General features: G+C 44.9%; 1 protein-coding gene across 1 annotated transcript in view; it reads left to right on the forward strand.

The window, feature by feature from the left end:
• The window catches only part of SNX3 (sorting nexin 3), a 269,821-nt gene that overhangs the window by 182,692 nt on the left and 65,615 nt on the right, over window positions 1-21,514 (forward strand). Inside the window, exons 2-3 of the mRNA XM_086926683.1 lie at window positions 225-320; window positions 10,015-10,139. Coding sequence (XP_086782809.1) covers window positions 225-320; window positions 10,015-10,139 — 221 coding nt within the window. The remainder of the gene's footprint in view (window positions 1-224; window positions 321-10,014; window positions 10,140-21,514) is intronic.

A 21,514-nucleotide genomic window follows, 5' to 3' on the forward strand; every position in this document is an offset into this window, starting at 1 on the left:
CTTTAAAACCGGAGGGAGTCGGAACCTGGGAGCTGGAACCTGCTGCTTTCAAAATGTACATGATGATATTGGAAATAACTTACATTGGACATTCACACATATGCACTATTGTGATGTGATGGTAGTTTTGGTTTTTATATTTCTTTTCTTGAAAAGCCAATACATTGGTTTATATAAAAACAGTTGTATTGTTTATAGTAATATAACATTTTTGTCATTTTCAGACAAATCTTCCTATTTTTAAACTAAAGGAATCGTGTGTTCGAAGAAGATACAGTGACTTCGAATGGTTGAGAGGGGAACTTGAAAGAGAAAGCAAGGTACGAAAAATACAACATTGTAATGTTTGTGTTTCAGCTGCTATCACACAGTAGTATTGTTATAGAAAATGCAGTGTCCTGTCAAACCTCGCTTCGCTTTCCTTTGCACTCAAACTTTGCAGTAGTTTAAAAATGCTGTTTGCCATCTATATTGGCAAAACCCACCCGCATCTTGCATGCCTACCTAAACTACGAGGCCGGCCCTTCACAGGGTTGTAGGCGACATGCTGTGTACATAAGAAAAATCCTTCTGGTTTTTTTTTAAAAAAAAGATTTGTACAAAAAAAGATTTGGCCGCTATGTACAATTACCATCGCTTGTAATTTTGCATCATTGTTTGCTACGCCTTTCTCCAGCGTGTTATGTATCCTAACGGTTTGACATTTGTGATGATATCTTATGTATTCATTCATGCATTATCCTCTGTTTCTATTCATTCTTATTGGTTATTTATTTTATTTCCTGTATTTGGTATTTTCCTTGTATTATTTGCACTCTCCAAAAAAAAAGATTTGAAATAAAAAAAAAAAGATTTGTGTATATATATATATATATATATATATATATATATATATATATATATACATATATATATATATTGTTTTCTAGCATTAGATCTGATTGTTCTCCAGCATTAGATCTTTCATAGACTCTCGTGATAAAATCGTTTTCCTTTGTAAGGCTGGGAATTATTGTAACAGTGAACAGTGTCAAAATGACCTTCGGTCCAACAGCAGTGTTTGTTTAGTAGCACATCCACTTCCTTTGAAACATCCCAAACTTCAGCATTGAAATTAAGGTACTGAACTTTCTATTCCCCTTCGAGGCCACCATTCTACTGCATGTCGTGTGTGAAGGAGTCCTTAAGAGGAGCATTGTTCTTACCCAGCTTTGACCTTACAGTCGCCACCACTTGACTTCTACTATGTCTTTGCTGGATTCGAGCCAGCCCTAAATTTAGGTACCACACACAATCTGTGAATTGCTGTTTGAGGGTTTTCAGACTTTTTATCTTCTTGCACAGGTGAACATTCCCAACTGTTACTATGGTAGAAAAATAAAAAAAAGATGTCTTCAGTCCTGTTCAGACTGTGGGTAAAGGAACATTTATACTGGTTATTTGCACTGTCAGTAATTTTATTCTTCTCACAAGGCATCATGCTGTGGGTTCTGTAATATATTTCCTTCCAAAACACAATGGACCAGGAAAGAAGTTTGGCCCTCTACCTTCCGGAGAACAAGAACATTCCTTCTTCCATACAGGGTACCCCCTTGTCTGGAGATTAATCTGTGGAAAGTGCTCCTCCAGGCACTTCCACTAAGAAGGTGCAAAAAAGGAAGCCTGTGTAACCTCCACTACTGAAAATGTTTTTGTATAAGTTTTTATTGATATTTTACATTTTAGCAAATACAATATAACGATGTTTTAAGGCTTATTATCAAATAAGATATTTAACACACAGGACAGCATAAGCCTATAGACAATAGATTGAGCCTCCCACGCCCCCCTCCTGCCAGCCCCCCCTTACCTTCACATCCTCCCAGTGTCCCTCCAGGCAATTGGACCAGGACCTTCCTGGGCATTCTTCACCCAGGTCTCCTAGTCTCCCACACCCTTTCATCGCTTATGGAAGTTTTCTGTGCTGCTTGTCCTCCAGAGCCCATTCCATCAAGTCTGCCTGCCAGGCCTTCACTGCCAGAGCTGTAGCCGCCATCCAGTGAATTGCAGTGCATCTTCTGGCCAACACCACTCCCTGCGCCAGCATTCGCATTTTAAGGCGACCCTTTCTTGGCACCACTCCCAATGAACACAATTTTACGGATCTCTCCTTTGGATGACCCTCTAAGTTTTGAAACCATTGCAAGCACATTCCGCTAAAACTCTGTTAGCAGAGGACAGGAACATGTCACATGTAACAAGTCAGCTGATGGCTCTCCACATCTGTCACAAGCCACAGGCCTTGCAGGGTATATCCACGTTAGCTTGGCCGCTATCAAGGAAGCTCTACGCAAATAACCTCTACTAGAATTTACCTCAGAAATGTCTTCATCTGCCTCCTCCATCACTCCTTCTTTTGAGATGGTTTTGAAAAAAGGTGAGATGCAATCTGATGTGAAAATTCCTGCTTCTCAGACACCCTGTCAGTAGTCCCCCCCCCAAATTGTCGTTGAAGAACTCCCTTCCATCAGCGACATTAAAGCAACTGTAGTCGACAACTATCTTGCTGGTGAAGTCTTCAGACAGTGCTCCGTTGTCATTGTCCTAGATGATCCTGTTTAGGATGACACTTTCACCAACCAGACCCTTGTCAGTAATGATCCATTTGATTACCCTATCAATGGCAGCTCCAGTACCTTTATCGACAATGAACATGACGTCACACACACTGTTAGTGATAATTGGACCTTCAACTGTCCCTTTGACAACTGAATTGCCACTTTAATCAGCGTTGGTAGCTCAACCAGCCTGTTCTCGTTCACCCTTAAATGTTTTTTGCTCAGCTGCCAGTGAACCTCTTGGATTCTGAGCTAGGGTTTGACGTCTGTGGCCAGCAGCTAGCCTTGGATATGGTATACAGTGTGACTTAGATGGTTGGGGGCGCTATGTTATAGAGAATAAGGACGAGGCATATGAAGCGGAGGAAGGAGAAACAGACTTTCCTCAGGAGTACAGTGTTTATGAGCCCCAAGTTTCTCATCCAAAGGTCGTCCAAGAGTTTGAAACAGAAATAAAACGATGGACCCTTCCTAACGTCAGCACCTGACTACCTTTCTCCCCGTAATATTATGTGGCCCTTGAGTTAATAAAGGGAATTGTGTGCACACTGGCTAGCACCCATCGTTATGTTATGTTATGTTATGTTATTTATTCTTTTGTATAGCGCAACGGTTACTCAAAAAGAGTGTCCCGGCGCTTTAGGTAAGGAGAACAGATTTCAGAATAACACAACACAGATAAAAGAGGTTAAAAAGCAAACAGAAAAAAAGCGGAGCTACTGGCAGACCTATTGGGAAAACAGCCAGGTTTTGAGACCTCTTCTAAAATCAAGGAGAGTAGGCGCCCCCCGCAAAGGGAGCGGTAATGAATTCCACATCTGTGGGGCCAACAGACTGAAAGAGCGGCCCCCGAGGCGAGCCCTCTTCACACGCGGAACAGCCGCCAAAAGTAGAGATTCCGACCTCAACGAGCGAGTCGGGTGGTAAAAGGTCAGTCTCTTTTGGAGATGTTTAGCTCCCACAGCATGGAGCGCTTTGTAGGCCAAGGTCAGAGCCTTAAAGGCGATCCGTTTGCGGATGGGTAGCCAGTGTAACGTCACCAACAACCCAGAGGCGCTGGTGCGTCTGCTTAGGCCAAAGATGGCCCTGGCCGCCGCGTTCTGTGCAACTTGAAGCCTCTGCAGCAGATACTCTGGCAGGCCCAGGTAAAGAATGTTGGCATAATCCAACCTGGAGCCTATCAGAGCCTGCACCGTCAGCCTCCTGTGCTCCTCGGACAAGAGAGGCAGAAACCTCCGCAGCATTTTTAACAGGCCGAAGCAGGTGCCGGTTACCCCCAGGATCTGGGCTTTCATCGTCAGCCCCTTGTCCATCTTAACCCCCAAGTTTTTAGCCATGGGGGAAGAGCCGGACGGAGGGAACATGTCGATGGGCCACCAGGCCTGCCAGCTAGGCTCCGTATCGCACCCGAAGAAGAGTACCTCCGATTTGTCGGAATTGCACTTGAGGCTGTTCAGTTGGAACCATGCGAACACAGCCCCAAGGCAATTCTGGATACTCTCCCCGTCAAAGTCAGCCCCTCTCTCGCAAGAGAAGAGGAGCTGGGTGTCGTCGGCATACGACACGATCCGGGCACCAAATGACTCCGCCACCGCCGCCAAAGGGGTCATAAAGATGTTAAAAAGGGTCGGGCTCAATATAGAGCCCTGAGGGACCCCGACTCCCAAAGGCGGCATTACAGCGGCGTCAGATGATGTCCAGATCGTTTGCCGGCGGCCGGCCAAAAAGGAAGAAAACCATTTGAGCACCGTCCCCCGCAGACCAATCTCAAAGAGTCTTGCGAGCAGGCCCTCATGGGGGACGGTGTCAAAAGCCGCCGACAAGTCCAACAACACCAGCATGACTTTGCCCCCGGTATCCAACACCCCTTTAATGGTTTCAGAAACCTCAAGAAGCGCGGTCTCGGTGCTGCGATTTGAACGGAAGCCCGACTGGGAGTCATGTAAGATCTCATGGGACTCCAGAAAATTGGAGAGCACCGACTGAACGTGCTTCTCCAGAATTTTTACAAGAGCCGGCAGCAACGAAATTGGCCTGTAATTGGCTGGGGCTTTCGGGTCAAGTCCCGGCTTTTTAAGCAACGGGATGACCATTGCCTGCTTCCACACTGGCGGCACCTCTCCCAGACTCAACGAGAGGTTGAGAAGAGGGTGCGCCAGCGGATTAACCACCTCCGCCAATTTACCCAGGAGCTTAGCAGGGCAGGGGTCAAGCGGAGACCCAGATTTTAAATTGCCCATAAGCGCTAGGGAAGCGGAGGCTGGCAGAGATGGAAACTCAGCCAATATGGCGCCCTGCATAACTGGGGGCGGCGTGCCCGCCTCGGGCCTCGGCAATGTAACCGGTCCACTCGGTAGAAAGGAGTCCTGGATGAGTTTGATCTTGCCTGTAAAAAAACACGCAAGATCCGCCGCCCAGGAATTTACAGGCCCCTCTTCCGAAGCGGTAGTCCGAGGTGAGATGAATTCTCGAACAATGGTAAAGATCTCCTTACTGGAGTTCGAAGCTGCTTCGATTCTCCCCGCAAGATAAGCTTTCTTTTCGAGGCGGATGTCTTGGTGGTAAGCTTTAACCACAGCCTTGTAGGCAGACCTGTCCTTGCTGTCATAATGTGCCCGCCAGGCCCTTTCGGCTACCTTGCACTGCTGCCGCGTAGCCCACAGAGCAGGGGTAAACCAAGGGGCCGAGACCCGCTTAGATGTCGGGCGGGGGGGCAGAACTGGGGCCAGGTCATTCAGCCTCTCCGTCAGCCATTCTTGCAGGGACTCCAAGTCTCTCTCTAGCTCGCCAGACAGAGGGCATGGGTGAGTCGCAGCAGCCTGAGCCAGCAACTCAGGGGTCACCCTGCTAAATGCTCTAGAGGCTCGTCCCCGCTGCTGTGAGACAGGGTTAGGCGCCCTGACATTGCCGCTGATTACAAATTTGGCAAGCCAGTGATCCGACCACAAGACCGGGAGAATCTCTTTCACCACCAAAGGAGAGGTCGAGAAGACCTGGTCTAGAGTATGCCCCTTGTCGTGGGTCGGGCCCTGCAAATGCGGGGTGAGACCCAGCGGAGTCATAGCCTCCAAAAGCTTAATAGCAGCGGGGTCCGACGGATCATCCATCCGGATGTTAAAGTCCCCCGCCACTAAGCAGTGTTCTGCTCTCAGGGCTAGACCCACCAGCACCGAATCAAGGTCAGCAAAAAACGTCCCAAGCGGACCAGGGGGGCGGTAGACTAACAGTCCCTTTACTGATTGATGCGGCGCTAGCACGATTGAAAAAGCCAGCGATTCCGAGCCGCGGATGTCCTCAGTAGGCAAGATGGTGCAGGGCGTGCCCTTCTTTACCACCAATGCGACCCCGCCACCCCTGCCCTTTGCTCTGTCCTTCCTAAAGATGTCAAAATCCGGCGGAATGGCCATAGCCACATCGGGATTAGAAGCTTCACCCCACCAAGTCTCCGTCAACATTAGACAGAGTGGCTTCTCTGTCTCGAGGAGCTCAAAGATGTGTTGCGCATGGCTGCGAGCTGATCTGGTGTTTAACAGCATGCAGGCATACTCTGCACCAGCTATGTCAATAGGCGGGGCTGAAGACAGAACCCGGGTAGGATGCCAGCCACAACCCGGACATCGCGACTTACCCCTATGGCGGCCCGGAAAGACAGTACAACAGCAGCTCTCCCTGTGATTCAAAGAGCGCAACTCCGTAGAAGAGTACCGCACCAAAAGAGCGCCCAGATTACTCATTCTCGGTGAACAGAGCCCCGCCCGCCGCCAGGACGCCTCCGGGACGCTGACGGGCGCAGACGGGCAGGACTCTGGCTTGACTCAGGCGAGAGTCAGGCGCCTCCGCTGCGCGTCACCGCTGCGCGGGAGGAGCGAGCTTTAAATACAGCCTCCTCGTTCTCCCCACCGGAGAACTAGAGCGCTGAGTAAGGTGGCGCGCTGCAAGGCAGCAGCCCCAATATGGCGGCCAAACTTCCTGCCCGAAACAATCCTACCAGGTGACAGCGCTCCGCTTCTGCAAGCGGTGGGGGGCCCAATTATGGTGCAAGAATGAGGGCACTACCGCGCAGCAAACGAAACAAGTAAGAAAAGAAAATTATGCTAAAAATACAGACACGATACAGTTACTGTGCCTATTCCCTAGGGAATTGAAGTACAAATAAAACAACCGCAAAGGTGCACCACAAAGGACAAGAAAATAAGTGCAAGTGGTATTTAGCACAAGAAAGAATTATTTCTCAAAGAGATGTTGGTAATCTTCTGGTAATCTTTATTTTCAGTTTTCAGTAAAACATACAGCCGACGCGTTTCGTCCCAAGCTGGGACTTCTTCAGGGCTTTTATAGTCTTGATACGTTGCTTTTTGAGATAATGTTAAAGTAAAGAGTCCAAGGGGCGCCTTCCCAGACTCTGTAGTCCTAATATACAAGCCGGAATATATATTTCCTTCCAATATCGAACAGTCAGGGTTGAACTGTAAAATTATTTTTGAGTGGTGAGGACAAAGCTTTGCAGGATTCCTAAACAGTAAGAGGGGTCGGTCTCGCAACCTTAATTTGTGTATGACTCAATTCATGTTCTGAGTTATTTGTAGGAATTGCAGAGGACAAGTGGTCCTATCTGTCCCTGGGGAGGAGGGTGTGGGCACTGTATTCCAGTAGGCCGTTCGTATTAGAATAGCCGGCGCCCATCCACAGCCCTCGTCCCGCCGAAACACCCGCAAAGACGATGTGTTCCTTTGCGGTTGTTTTAGTCGTCCAAGAATTTGTGGGCTTCAATATGAAGGTTATACTCGGAAAGGCTTTTTTTCTGGCAAATTTCTTTTAGAGGGGACAATGGAATACTCAGAGGCATTTATAGAAGGTATTTGCCTTCAGGTCTTTGTTGCAACAGATAATACAACATGTTTGAATACTGATTCTCAACAGCAACATCGACATCCACTGTTTGGTCCTTCGTCTGGTCGACCATTTCTGCCATGATCACTGCCCCGACATCTCTATTGCAACCTCAGGTTCAGGTTCCTGCTTTACTACCTACTCCCCATCCACTGACGCTGCCCTCAAACCCACATTTTGTTCCACCTCTCATCATGGGGTTATGGTGGAAGAGGATTCTCATGTACCACCTCTCATGGCTTTATGGTGGAAAAGGATTGTCATGGTAGCGATCAGTCCTAGATGAGGAGAAAGGTGAAGTCATGGAAGATGGGCATGAACAGGACAGTAATAACCAAGATGAGGAAGTTAGAAAGGACTTCATTCTATCCAAAGAAGATGATGTGACCCTTCCACAACCAAATTCTCCAGCGAATGACATTGTTTTCATGCTCTAGCAGAAGTAGCAGCAAAGAGGTTGTAGGTTCCTGTGTCCTCAGTGTAGCAGGCATGCTTCTTGGCTGACTATAAAGGTCAGCCCAGAAAAGTCCATTAAGTCCATCCCTATTCTAGATCAGATCTGGAAAGACAAACTCAACCTCATAAAGACACCAGCCATAGTAAAAACAATGGTGGTACCATGCCTCAAAAATAAATGGAGGGCCTGAATTAACACTGGCATGTTTAAAAGGTCATACTAACCAGATTCCATTATTGTTGCTTTGAGGAGGTCAAGAATCCTATAACTCCGACCTCTGCTCCTCTGGGTAGATCTAAGAAATGGGGAGATAATGTAGGCTGCACAGTTAGATCCATGCTGATGACATCCATCGAAGCACCAAATACCTTGGCCATCCCAGGCATCTATTATTGCCAATTGTGGCATGACACATATCACCCTTCATAGATCTAATTCCTGAGGACAGGAAAGAAGAGGCTTCAGCCATTGTGAAGGACTGGTCTGATGCATCAGCGTCTCATCATAAATGCAACAATGAATGTTTTGCATGTTGGTTTCCGTCCGCTTGGACGAGCGGTGCTACTGAGAAGATTACACTTCTGAATGGAATAGCATGCACCAGAGCCAAACCAGGATCCTCAACATACCCTTATTGAGCAATTAATGACTATCACACCAATTGCTTTGTGAAAAATAAAACGCCCAGGCAACATATAAATACTGGCAATGTTCAAGTAACAAAAACGTGATGAATAAAAATGAAAATAGCACACTAAATTAGCACAGAAATCAATTTAAAACATTGTATAAAAATATCATAGGATGAATAAATTATATATTGATTAAAAAACAGTAAAAAGAGATTTCACTTTCAGTAATTAATTGACAAATACATATTATTTAAACAATACAGTGAAGAGATGGTTTCCGTCTACGCGTTTCGACACGTTCAAAGTGTCTTCCTCAGGACACTACCATCTTGTTACTGAAAAACGACTGATCCAATTATTAGACTACTTATATTGGGACGTGATGTCAGCGATGGGTCAAATAGACAAAAAAGCGTCTGCAAAAACTGTATTAAAAGCTACATAATGAGCCGGAAGAGTACAAATTGACGAACGATATCGCATGCAATCCGTCAAAATGGGTACAATTGATGTTCTTTAAATACTCCGCATTGTGAGAGTGGCTGGGCCGTTGCTCAAGTGCTGTTGGCAATTGCTGAAAAAGGTGCGTAGCACTGCTGTGCTCTCAGTGTAGCGCTGATTAGTTAATAATTTTAAAATCTGTGATTATCACATCCGATTAGAGGAGGTGTGGCTAGTAGTTATCTTTTTTTTAAAAAACTGCGCGGTGAACCGGAGCAACGTGGTCTGGCGTCTATCTCGTGAAAGGAGTCACACCAATTGCTACTGTTTCCACCACAAGGTATTGCACAACTTGGAATCTGTTCTATCTAAACCTGTATTACTATGGTATGTCAATGGTATTCTGTACTGGATCCTTGTTTAGTCGGCACCATGTATTTATGAAGCCTTGGAAGACAGAAGCATTAGGTTGAGAACAAAGGTCTATGAGATTTCTAAGTTATTAGCCTTGCAGTCACATTCATGAGCACATGTTTATGATCCCTACCTGGGAGTTCCCTTAGAGTTTGAAGACTTGCTCGTGATGGTGCTTTAAGGTTCATTTATTTGCATCTGCTATTGTTCCAAATGTTTCCCTCTTCTCCATAAAATGTTCTCTGTTTGAAAGTGTAATCAGAGTTTGAAACTGTTCTCCCAGGTAGGTTGAAATGTCTTCCGATGATAGGTTCTACATCAGATGATACAGAAAGCGAAGGCTGCGCTCAGTTGGGCCACAGATTCCCAGCAGCTCTCTGTAGAAAAATCTTGCAGTTAATTAGCCTATTTTTTGTGTACAGCAATGCTCCCTCAATCTGCCCCTTTGTATTTGCTCAACGTATTGCCAGTTATTTTGTACTGAAAATGGCAGCTCCTTTAGTAGGTAAACCAGTAGTTATGAGAAAGTTGGAGGCATAAGGGCTGTGTATTGTATTGAAGTAAAAAAAATTGTTTCATTTAGGTGGTGGTGCCGCCTTTACCTGGGAAGGCTTTTTTCCGGCAACTTCCTTTTAGAGGGGACGATGGAATATTCGATGATGCATTTATAGAAGAACGGAAGCAAGGACTTGAGCAGTTTATAAATAAGTAAGTAAGGACTTGTCAGTTAATCACTTCCGATATAAAACTGATGGGCAGGTGTTGGAACTTTCTTCCAAAATGTATTTAAAAGTTTTAGAAAGTTCCACATATCGCATTTTTGCCATTTTAGAGCACTTAATGTGCCATTCTTTAAAGTGCATGCTTATTTTTGTAGAATATTTTTGCCAGGTTAATCATATCTATATGAGGACATCAGAGAACAGTGTATGTAGTGTAAAACATTAAAATGTACAAATCATTGAATGTCATTACAAAAAATCCTACCAAAACACAATAGCACATCTCATAAACATCAAACACAATGCACAACAGAATAAATTATCAAGTAGCATTAAAGCAGGAGTACTCAATATTCTAAGTTATAATTACTTACACATTGCTCATTGTTTCCCGTGGGTGGTGTGTGGGCTTTCCAAGGTAGGAATGCCCAGGAAGTTTGTTAACATCCATAAAAATACACCTTGTCAAGTATACTAATAATTTTTTCAGTCTAGGAATACGTCTCTTTATCATGAAAAGGGCAACAGAGCACATCCCATATCAGAGGATGAAATAGGAGAGGTTTCTCCATGAGGAATAATAATTGTGGAGAAAGAAACAAAAGCAAGTATGTAAAAATGGAATTCATGAATTGCTTTTACTTATATTCCTGGACACCTGAGATTGTCATTGGTCTCCCTATATTACCTCAAAATGTTTTGTGAATTCAAAATAGTTGCAAAGCTCCATCCTTGCAAGGTCGAAAATGTTCCTCGATAGCCCATATTACCCCACAAATGCACACACTACACTAAAGAATATATAGGCCAAATTCAACCTCAAGGACTCATGGCGGCTCCAGCACACGGACACTAGAGACTTCACATTCTACTCTAACCCACACAACTCGTACAGCAGGATAGACTACATACTAATCACAGGCTCTCATACACACACCTAATAGAACACTCTGACATAGCCCCTAGGTTACTGTCAGATCACTCCTATATAAGCCTAAAGCTGAGTGTATGCGACAACGAAAACATCCCCGGAGGTGGCAGTTTAACACCGATGTCCTAGCCGACCCCGCAAACAAAACAAAAATTGAGGAGGCAATAAGGGAATACCTTAGACACAATGATTCACCGGGGGTTAGCACCACTACACTATGGGACGCACTGAAGGCTATCAGGGACACAATAATCGAAGTTAAAGGCAAGATAAACAAAATCGCAAACTTACAACTAACTCAGCTCAAGCAGGACATCAAAAGCCTAGAAGCAACACACACCACGGCCACACATGATAACAAACTCCTAACGGACCTAACTAGAAAAACGTATGACTATAATAAGATCCTGAGTGAGAGAGCTGGACTGTGGTTTAACAAATACAAAGCCATTAACCTCTGTGAAGCAAATAAAGCGGGGAAACTACTAGCCTCCTACCTGAAACATAAGCGTACCCAATTCACCATCTCATCCATTACAGACCCACACAACAAAACCCACACAAGACACAAGGACATCCTCAAGACCTTTCAAGAGTTTTACCAGGAACTCTATAAAAACGACCAGATCCTGGATCTGGAGGCGTGCTAAGATTACCTCAACAGACTTGGCCTACCACAGTTAACCAGGGCAGAAGCACAGAGATTAAGGCAAGAAATTAGCATCGCAGAGATTGAAACGGCGTTGAAGTCTATGAAGGATAACAAAGCACCAGGCACGGATGGGTACACAGCCACCTTATACAAGTCCTTCCTAGAGCAACTAAAACCTACCATGAAGAAGGTGTTCAATCACTGTTCGGAGAATGGGTTGGTATCATAGTCCATGTCGGAAGCCAACATAATAGTAATTCCTAAGGAGGGTAAGGATCACCTGCTACCCAAGAAATATAGGCCCATATCCCTAAATAATGTGGACTGCAAAATATATGCAAAAATCTTAGAAACCAGAAAATCCCGTCCTTCCCAACCTAATAAGCAATTCCCAAGTAGGAATCCTGAGAACCCGTATGTCCAATGACAATACCAGACTCCTCTGTCCCATACTAGAGCACTCTCCAAAGAAAACAGGCAGCAGTAGCTATCACTCTAGATGCCGAGACGGCCTTCGATAGAGTATCATTGTGCTTCCTGGAGCAGTGCATGAAATCCTTCAACTTAGGCGAAGGCTTTATACGAATGGTGATGGCGCTGCACAGGGACTCAAAGGCATGCATTGTCGTTAATGGGGCGCTCTCCAAACCATTTGCGCTACAGTGGGGCACTAGACAGGGTTGCCCCCTGTCCCCTCACTCCTCCTGCTGGCATTAAAACCCCTGCTCACCGATATTAAAGCAAGCGTAAAAATAAAAGGGGTCAATATCAAGGACGTTGAAATAAAATTGGCCGCATACGCTGATGACATTCTAATTGTAACAGAGCAACCTAAGGACTCAATTGAGGCCGTGATAGACACCAAAGAGATATACTCAGTCCACTCAGGATATAAGCTCAATATGGATAAATTAGAATGTAAACCCCTGAACATCCACTGCACCAGAGTCGAAACGATCAAAATGATGATCATCCCAATGATCAACCACCTGTTCAGTATGCTTCCATTTCTGCTCACAGATGACTTCCACCGCAAAGCAGATAACCTGATTACCAAATTCTTATGGCGGGGAAGAAGGCACGTATAAGCATCAAAAAACGAAGACTAGCGAAAACACTGGACGGGGCAAACCTAGCATATTCTAAAGTATGCTAGGTTTGCCCCTCCCAGTTCTAAAGCCTTTCAGACTGCATTCCTCCTAGCAAAACAAGGGGCCTACTTGATTTTGCCTCCCAGAGGCTACACACTGGTATGTTTATAAGTGGAGAGAGTCATACTGAATCATTTAAACCCAAAGGCACTGTTAACAGCTAATAAACACCTTCGCTCTTGCAGCCCCATTTTTAAAAACACAAAAATTGCCCTTCTAAAAATAGACAAGAAAATGGAGAACAGCATCAAAGACTCGAATTGGGAATCACTGTGGTTGAATAGCAGGATCAAGTACAAGGGGAAATCCCTATCCCTCGACACGTGGATAGAGTAAGGTATCTCCCACCCATCCCAACTATTGGTAGGGGGATATCCCACCACGTTTGCCGTATTAAAATCTAGACATAACTTAGCAGACATCGAATTCTACAGCTTCCTGAAAATCAAAACAGCCCTTTCCAAAGCCAAACTTTCACATACTCAACCATCAATGTCACAATACTTGGCAAAGATCAACAGGCTAGGCCATCCGGTATCACACCTCTATAAACTCCTACGTCCAAACTCCACCAAACTTAATGACAAGACAACTAACTATTGGTTAAAGCAAGGCAGTATCTCACTTAACAAGCGAGAACTTGCGTCACTATGGTCCTCTCCCTCACACAATAAAATCACCCCGGTTCTAGCACAAACAAAATTCTGGCTACTCCACAAGGCCTTCTGAACCCTGCGCGAATATGTAAACTAGGCCTCAGGGAAGATAAGCTATGCTGGAACTGTTGCAAGGAAAAGAGAGACCTAGCACATCTTGTCTACTATTGCCCATCGCTCAAACAGTTCTAGGACAAAACCTTTGGGTTCATAAATATGGCACTGGGCTGCACCCTAACAGCTGAATTCTCCTCCCTCACCACCGCATTCATGACCACAAGACTAGGATCAGAACACGACAGAGACCTACTTGACATGCTTCTCACCGCCGCAGTGTAAATGGTCCTGACTAACTGGAAGGACAAGGACACAGCCAAGACCTCATACAAAGGCTGGCGTAACTGGTTGACGTACCTCAGAGGCGCAGATAACATTGCTCTGCAAGCCGAAGAGAAGCCGGGGGGGGGGAGGGCAGGATGGTCTGCCATCTCCGCCGCAGGTTAACTAGTGGGATGTCAGATGTCTATAACTTCAATTAGACTCATCACTACACAGCCTTTCTCGTACCCTCTTTTCACCCCTTTCTTTCCTGTCTCTCTCTTTCTATCACCTGTGCCTATTTTCTCTGCAAGCCATCTAAAGGGGTTCAGCTAAACATTTATCTCCTGTACCTGTAATCACTGTAATACATACGAAGTTTGGCTAACCCCGCGACAGAAATGCTAATGTATCTGTTAATTAACCCTTTCGATGCTGATGACGAGCTCAGCTCGTCATCACCCACGGGTGTCGTGTGCTGATGACGAGCTGAGCTCGTCATGGTGCCACTAAAATGGCATTTTCCAGCACAGGGGGGGGGAAACGCCCAGCAGCCATGTGGTTAAAAATCAATAAAATACTTTGAAATTAACGAAATGTATCTAGAAAGGAAATTCCACCCTTCTGCTTTAGTTGCTGTATTGTCAAATACTTCGGTGTCAAGCAGCTGTGAACATGTATTTGGTCGGGCGACTAAAATTCCGATCGGGGACAGTGATTAGAGGTGTATTACACATCATACCTCGCTCCATAGTACGTGATGGGAGATAAAAAGCAGGATGTATCCATTGGAAAAAGTACCTGACTAGAGCCACTAAGTAGTAGCATTCTGCATTAGGAGAAGTCATTCTCCATGTGGAAAAAGGCATTGTTCGCATATCCCAAATTATCTAAGACTGCTTGTTAGCCCATGCGAAGTCTAAGAAAAGTGAATGAATTGTCGCAAAAGAAGGCTTTCGTGTAAGCTAAATGAATGTACAGAAACGCGTAAAGCAACTTGGGGAGAAAAATAATTTTGAGGACAGCAATTTATCCTGCTAGTTAAAGTAATGGTGGGCGCCCCACATTCTGTTTAATTCTTTGAATTGTTAATTCTTAATTGGCCTGCAGTACTTGGTCTGGATTAGATGTATTTTTTATTCCCAAGTAGTGTGTAAGGCATCGCACCACTTGAGTGGGTAATCCGTGGTGAATGGGAAGGGGCCGACTTTATCAGAACCATTAACGATTTATGCCAGTTTCTTTGTAGGACCTAGTCTTGCCCAAATTTGAGTGCATGAGAACAGGGTTGAGATTTGTTTAGCTGGGTGTGGAGCAAAAAGTAAATCATCTACATATAGTAACCTTAACCCCTTCGAAGCTAATGACGAGCTGGGCTCGTCATGGCGCTTACCTTCCGTGCGCGGATGACAAGGCCAGCTCGTCATGAATAATGGTTATTTTGGAGCTTCAGCGCAGGACGGGAAAACGCCTAGCAGCCATGTGGTTAAGTAGCCGTTCCATGCAATATACAGCTCCCAATGAATGTGCTTCTCTTTCAAGTTAAACTATATTCAAATACCAAAAGTATCCATAAAAGTGCAAAAATACATGCAGTAAAGTGCATATTAAAATATATACACAGTAAAAAACAGTTCATAAAAACCGATCGACTAAATTACTCTCTCATATCAAATAACGGACAAGCGATACATCGAGCATTATAGCAAGTCTACTCCGTATTCATAGTCCCAAGAGCTGTACTGCTGCTCTCAGAAATGCACCTAGATGAATTATCACTTCATTATCCAGGAGTTGAAAAAGTAAGTTTAGGGCTTCTCTGATATTGCTAATATGGCGCTGTTTTAGAAAGGGAAGCAGAAAGTGTCTTCAGTACATAGCGTAATATCAACAGAAAAATGTAAAATGCAGCATTGTTTGACCAGACTTTCCATCACAGGGACATGGCAGAAAATTAAGATTGGTGTTGAAACCTAATGGAAAACATAACCTGTATTTCAGTGTGGTTTCCCTATAACGAAATAGTAAGCCCCACTCTCTGCTCCCATTGGTCTGGTCATATATTCCGCAATCTGGCTTTGGGGTGCAGCGTTCCTATAAACCGCCACGCTAGTCTTGCGCTTCTCTTTTAGCATTCTTTCAGTGTCAGCTAATTCATACATGGCCTGACGTGACTGTTTTTTTTAAATCAATGTTAAGGTGCGTCTCCGGGTCTGTAAAAACCTGCTGAAAGTTGATCGAACGCAGTCCACACTGATGTGGCATGGGATCTCAAAGCTTTTGTCGCAGCTCAGACAGTCCTTAATAATATCTCTGGTGAGGCTCGCCTCCTTATTTTTCCAAACAGCCATCCATAGTAAGGGTGACTGGGCTCTAATGTAGTCAGCTATGTATGGGATGCCTAATTCTCTCTGACAGATTAATTGAGACGATGAAATAGATGCCATTAAGACCCTTCTGTAAAACCTATTCTCATCGGTCTAGACGATATTATATTTGCGATACCCCTTATTTTGTCCCCATATGTTGCAGTAGCTATACATTGTGTTTTATAGATTTGCAATAAGGGGGGTTAGAGCACCCACCTCCTCTGGGCTGAGGTAAGCTATATAGAGTACTAATTGCCTTTGAGAGTTTTATCCTACAGTATGTAAAATGTGGTATCCAGGACCCATAGACACAAATGTTAGGTCTAAGTATGAAGAAGTGCTAGTGCAATTTAGGGTGCTATTACCTATTAAAAAAGTGGACATACAAAATTTTTTAGGTCTGCAGGGAATGATATAAGATTTAATAAAATTGGTCTGCAGGTCAAGTGTGGCCATAAAATATACAAATCCATGAATTAAAAGGCTCAGGGCTCTGGGTGTAGGTGTCATCAGGACAGAACATCTGCATACAGGAGTACTTTATCAGTTAAAGCACTTGATGGAAACACCATGCATGGTTGGGCCCCAGGATTCTGTGTGAGGTAGGAGTGAGCAGAACAATGAAATGCTCAGATAGTGTTCTGGGAAGCACCCAAACTACCAGCGCTAATATCACCTGTTGTGACCAGTGGTCCAGCTGGGCATGGGAGTTATGTACTGTTGAGTAGTAGGAATATTCTTGTCTAGAGGGGTGTAGGGGTCGTCATACACCAACCTGCTTATAGTGTTACATTATTTGAGTGTATGTTTCCAGACCGAGAGCCATAAGGTTGACTGCTTTTAGTATTAATTTTTGGGAACGAAGTAGGCATTCTCAGCCAGTTTCTGGTATAAACTGTAACAGCACGAAGGCACATACAGTTCAATTAAATATATTAATTCCGATCTCAACAGTGAAAGAAGAAAACTCAGACAGGGACTTGGAGACAAAACCCTCAACTTATCACCTAGCACTTATAAGAACAACAAGGCTGCCTTGCAAAAAACACATCTTTAAAGAAAAAGCCGCCTTCTTTAAACTGGACAGTGTAAAAAACAGACCTAGGGAGCTCTTTAACATTGTAAAATAACAAACTACATCAGCACCCCCTCCTGCTAATATTGCCACAAACGAATGATGTGAAGAAATCGCTAGCTTTTTCACTGACAATCTCAAAAATTGAGCCAACCTTCTTGCAAGTCTCCTCTCCTCCCTCTGTCGTTCCCACCTTCACCATCCCACCTCCCCTCACAGCTGATCCAGCTCCAGAGCCCGTTGCAGACCAAACGACCACGATAAAAACGAACTTCATGAATCTTGCCGAATTGAAAAATAACGTCAACTGGAGGATTTCAAGCCCTTGACAGAAAAGAATGTCTTCAATATAATCTTGAATCTAAAGCCAACGACCCAAACCAATGACCCCACGCCCATCCACGATGGTGAAAAATCTTAACCACATCATCGCCCCATTCGGGACTCTCATCAACACATCTTTCACCACTGGTTGTGTGCCGATATCGCTCCAACTAGGACAAATCACACCCATCCCCAAAAATACCAGGACTGACTCCAACGATCTCAACAACCTCAGACCTATCTCCAACCTCCTGTTCCTCGCCAAGACTTTAGAAAAATTGTCTTACAGCATCTCAATCATCATATACAAAAATTCTCCCTGCTTGACACTTGCCAATCCGTTTTCAGGAAAGGCTGCAGTACTGAAACGGCCATGCTGAATATATCTGATGACATCCACAGAGCCTTTGACGAGGATGACGCCTACTTACTTATTCTACTTGACCTATCGGGGGCATTCAATTTGGTCAATCACCCAGCCCTACCTGAGTCTTTGAAGTTGCGCTTCAGTTTGAATGGCACGGTACTAAAATGGTTCTCTTCCTATGTTATGTTATGTTACGTTATAATTTTGTTAAGCGCACAGCTGCCCCAGCTAAGGGGTGTCCCGGCGCTGACCGTCAAATTGTACAAAATAGCAGTTATAGGCTGAAAGATGGAAACCCTAGATCAGTGGAAAAAGAAAGGTCTTAATAGCTTTCCGGAATAGCAGTAAGTCATCAATACCACGAATGGAGACAGGCAACGAATTCCACAATTTAGCCGCCAGGAGCCGAAAAGAACGGCCTCCGGCACGACGGAGATTAATCCTGGGTATGGTCACCAAGTGTTGGCCCAAGGAGCGCAGGCTACGTTGGGGAGTATAGGGAATTAGAAGAGGGCGAAGTAGCTCAGGACTAGTACCTTTTTAGAATTTTAAACGCCAAGCAAAGAGTTTTAAATTGGATTCTTGCTTGGATCGGTAGCCAATGTAAAGCTCTGATAGTGGCTCTAGCGGAACATCTACGTGGGAGTCCCACAAGAGCACGGGCTGCCGAGTTTTGAACTCGTTGGAGCCGCAAAATCTCTGCTTTGTTTGCGCCTAGATGTAAAACGCTGGCATAGTCCAAGCGTGATAGGATTGTAGCCTGGACAATGAGCTGCCGAACAGGCGCATTAAAGAACCTCAGGATAGGGCGGAGGCCTCTCAACAGGCCCACACACGCCGCTGCCACCTTTTTCGTGTGGGACTGAAAATTGAGATCCGCGTCCAGCCAAACCCCCAGGTTCTTAACCACTGGCTTGGATGTTGACATAGTGCCTAGCGAAGCCGTCCACCAATGCTCATTCCAGAGGGAGATGTTTTTCCCTACCAGCATCACTTCCGTTTTCGTGGCATTCAGTTGTAAACTGTTGTCAGCCATCCACTGAGCAACTGCAGTCATTCCATCTCTAAACCTTGTGGCAACTGCAAAAGGGCCTTCAGCTAAGGTGATAATCAGCTGAGTATCGTCAGCTTACGATACCAGCGTTAGGCTCCAATCTCTTGCCACAACCGCAAGTGGTTGTACATAGAGATTGAACAGAGTCGGGCTCAACGCAGAACCCCTTGGCCGATGGAATGGGCTTGAGATAAGAAAGGTGGTGCAGAGACCCGGAAAGATCTGTCCGACAAGAATGCACGAAACCATTCCAAGGCCTGGCCCGTGATCCCTATTGCCTCCAGGCGATACAACAAGATGTCATGAGACACCGTATCAAAGGTAGCGCTAAGATCTAATAAAATAAGCGCTGCACTCTGACCGGCGTCAAGAATAGTTCTTAAATACTCAGTGGAGGCTAACAAGGCAGACTCAGTACTATGACCCGATCTAAAACCGTTTTGCGACGGGTCCAGAATATTGTTAAGGGTCATGTGCCGAGATAACACCTCGTTCACATGTGCCTCTGCCAATTTGGCAACCCATGGAGGCAAGGAAATCGGCCTAAAGCTCTCAGGCAAAGATGGATCAAGTTTGGGCTTTTTAATAATAGGAGAAACCCGAGCCTGTTTCCAGGCCAGGAGTACTATGGCCATGGTAAAGGATAAATTAAGAATGTGACCTAACGGCTTCTGAACAAGCTCCATAGATTCCATAAACTGTGCCGGCCTCATAGGGTCAGATGGGGATCCCGATTTAACCTTTTTACAAAGTTTCACGAGTTCATCACAAGGGATCTCTGGTATGACAATCAAAGTAGAAACCCCCTCCCTGACCGTGACAGAGCTCGGGACAGAAGAGAGCTGTGGGAATGTAGCATACATTTTCTGTACTTTATTCGTAAAGAAAGAAGCAAGCTCCTCACATTGCTGTGCCGAGTTTACGTAGGAGACCGAGGTTTTAATGTTCTTCAGCTCTTGAACAATCTTGAAGATGTATTTCGTGGGATTAGAGCTATCCCTAATTTTTTCAGCATTAAATTAGCGCGTGTAGAGCAGATCATTTTGTGGTAATATTTTAATTTGGCCAGGTACACAGTTTTAAGGTCATCTTCATAATTCCTTCTCCAATTCCGCTCGGCTCTTTTACACTCCTTTCTGAGGGTTCTAAGAGCCTCTGAGAACCAAGGATTGGAGACCGAGCTACGCCCCTTAACCCATCTCGCTGGAATAAGAGCGTCAAGCCCCCCCCAATCCAGTCGCAGAAGGCGGTATAGGCAATCTCAGTATCAGCCAGATCCTCGACAGGAGACTCTCTCAAATAGGCGTGAAACTCCTTTATATCAAGTTTGTGCCAAGGCTTTTTAAACGTCAGAGTAGTCCTATCAATCTTAGGAGATTCGACTATCTTCCAACTGGCTCTAACTAAGTAATAGTCAGTCCAGCCCATAGGTACAGGTCGGTCAATCTGTACTGCTGGAATATTGGAGAAGATAGGATCCAATATATGTCCTGCTACATGAGTAGCATCATGTACCAGTAAATCCAGTTGGAAGGCTGCCAAGTCTGCTAGCAAATTACAAATGGCCTGATCCAAAGTTTGATCAAAATGGAGATTCAAGTCACCTAGAATAGAAAAATTAGCGGATCTCACCACTAGTGAACTGACTAAGTCTAACAGTGCTTCACTAAACTTTGAAGCATGGCCCGGAGGGCGATAAATTTAGAGCCCAGAGAATGTAAAATGCGGGCTTACATCAAGCCTAAAACGTGCACATTCACAGCAGCATAAATTCTCCGCCATAAAGGAGCAGGGATACTGCGCTTTATATATAACAGCTATTCCGCCTCCCCTAGAGTCTCTATTAAGAGTCTTAATCAAGTACCCTTCCGGAAGAGATAAACCAGTTATCCCTATCATATCGTCCCGCAGCCACGTTTCACAATTAAAGAGGACATCGGGGGATTCATCACTGATTAACGTGTGGACTTCCATATGGTGCTTCGCTAGTGAACGCGCATTTAGTTGAAAAACGGTAAACAGCGTTTGATTCCCTAAAACTTCGGCCTGCCGGACCCCAGAAGAGGTGCACATAGAAAATGCACAGGACTGACAAATCAGACTTGTCTCACCAAGCTGGGATGGTAACTCCGCACAGGCCACCTGATTAGGCTTTAATTTCATAAGTTGCTCTCTATCATATTTACGGAAAAGAAGCCGATCCTGACCAGGGGTACTGGCGAGAGGCCTCCTACCTTCAACATCGCTCGCAACAAATCAAAATCAACTCTTGCCCGTCCAAACCCACTCGTATCAATCTTGGCGTGACTCAGGGGTCAATTCTATCCCCCTCTCTTTTCAGTCTCTTTATGGAACCCTTAACAGTCATCTTGAAACAGGCAGATATCAAATACCACCTATATGCTGATGACACCCAACTTTACTACAAAATAAAATCAACCAGTGACATTCGACATCTCAACGA

This window comes from Lissotriton vulgaris, chromosome 6 (assembly GCF_964263255.1).
Source record: "Lissotriton vulgaris chromosome 6, aLisVul1.2, whole genome shotgun sequence".
Lineage (NCBI taxonomy): Eukaryota > Metazoa > Chordata > Amphibia > Caudata > Salamandridae > Lissotriton > Lissotriton vulgaris.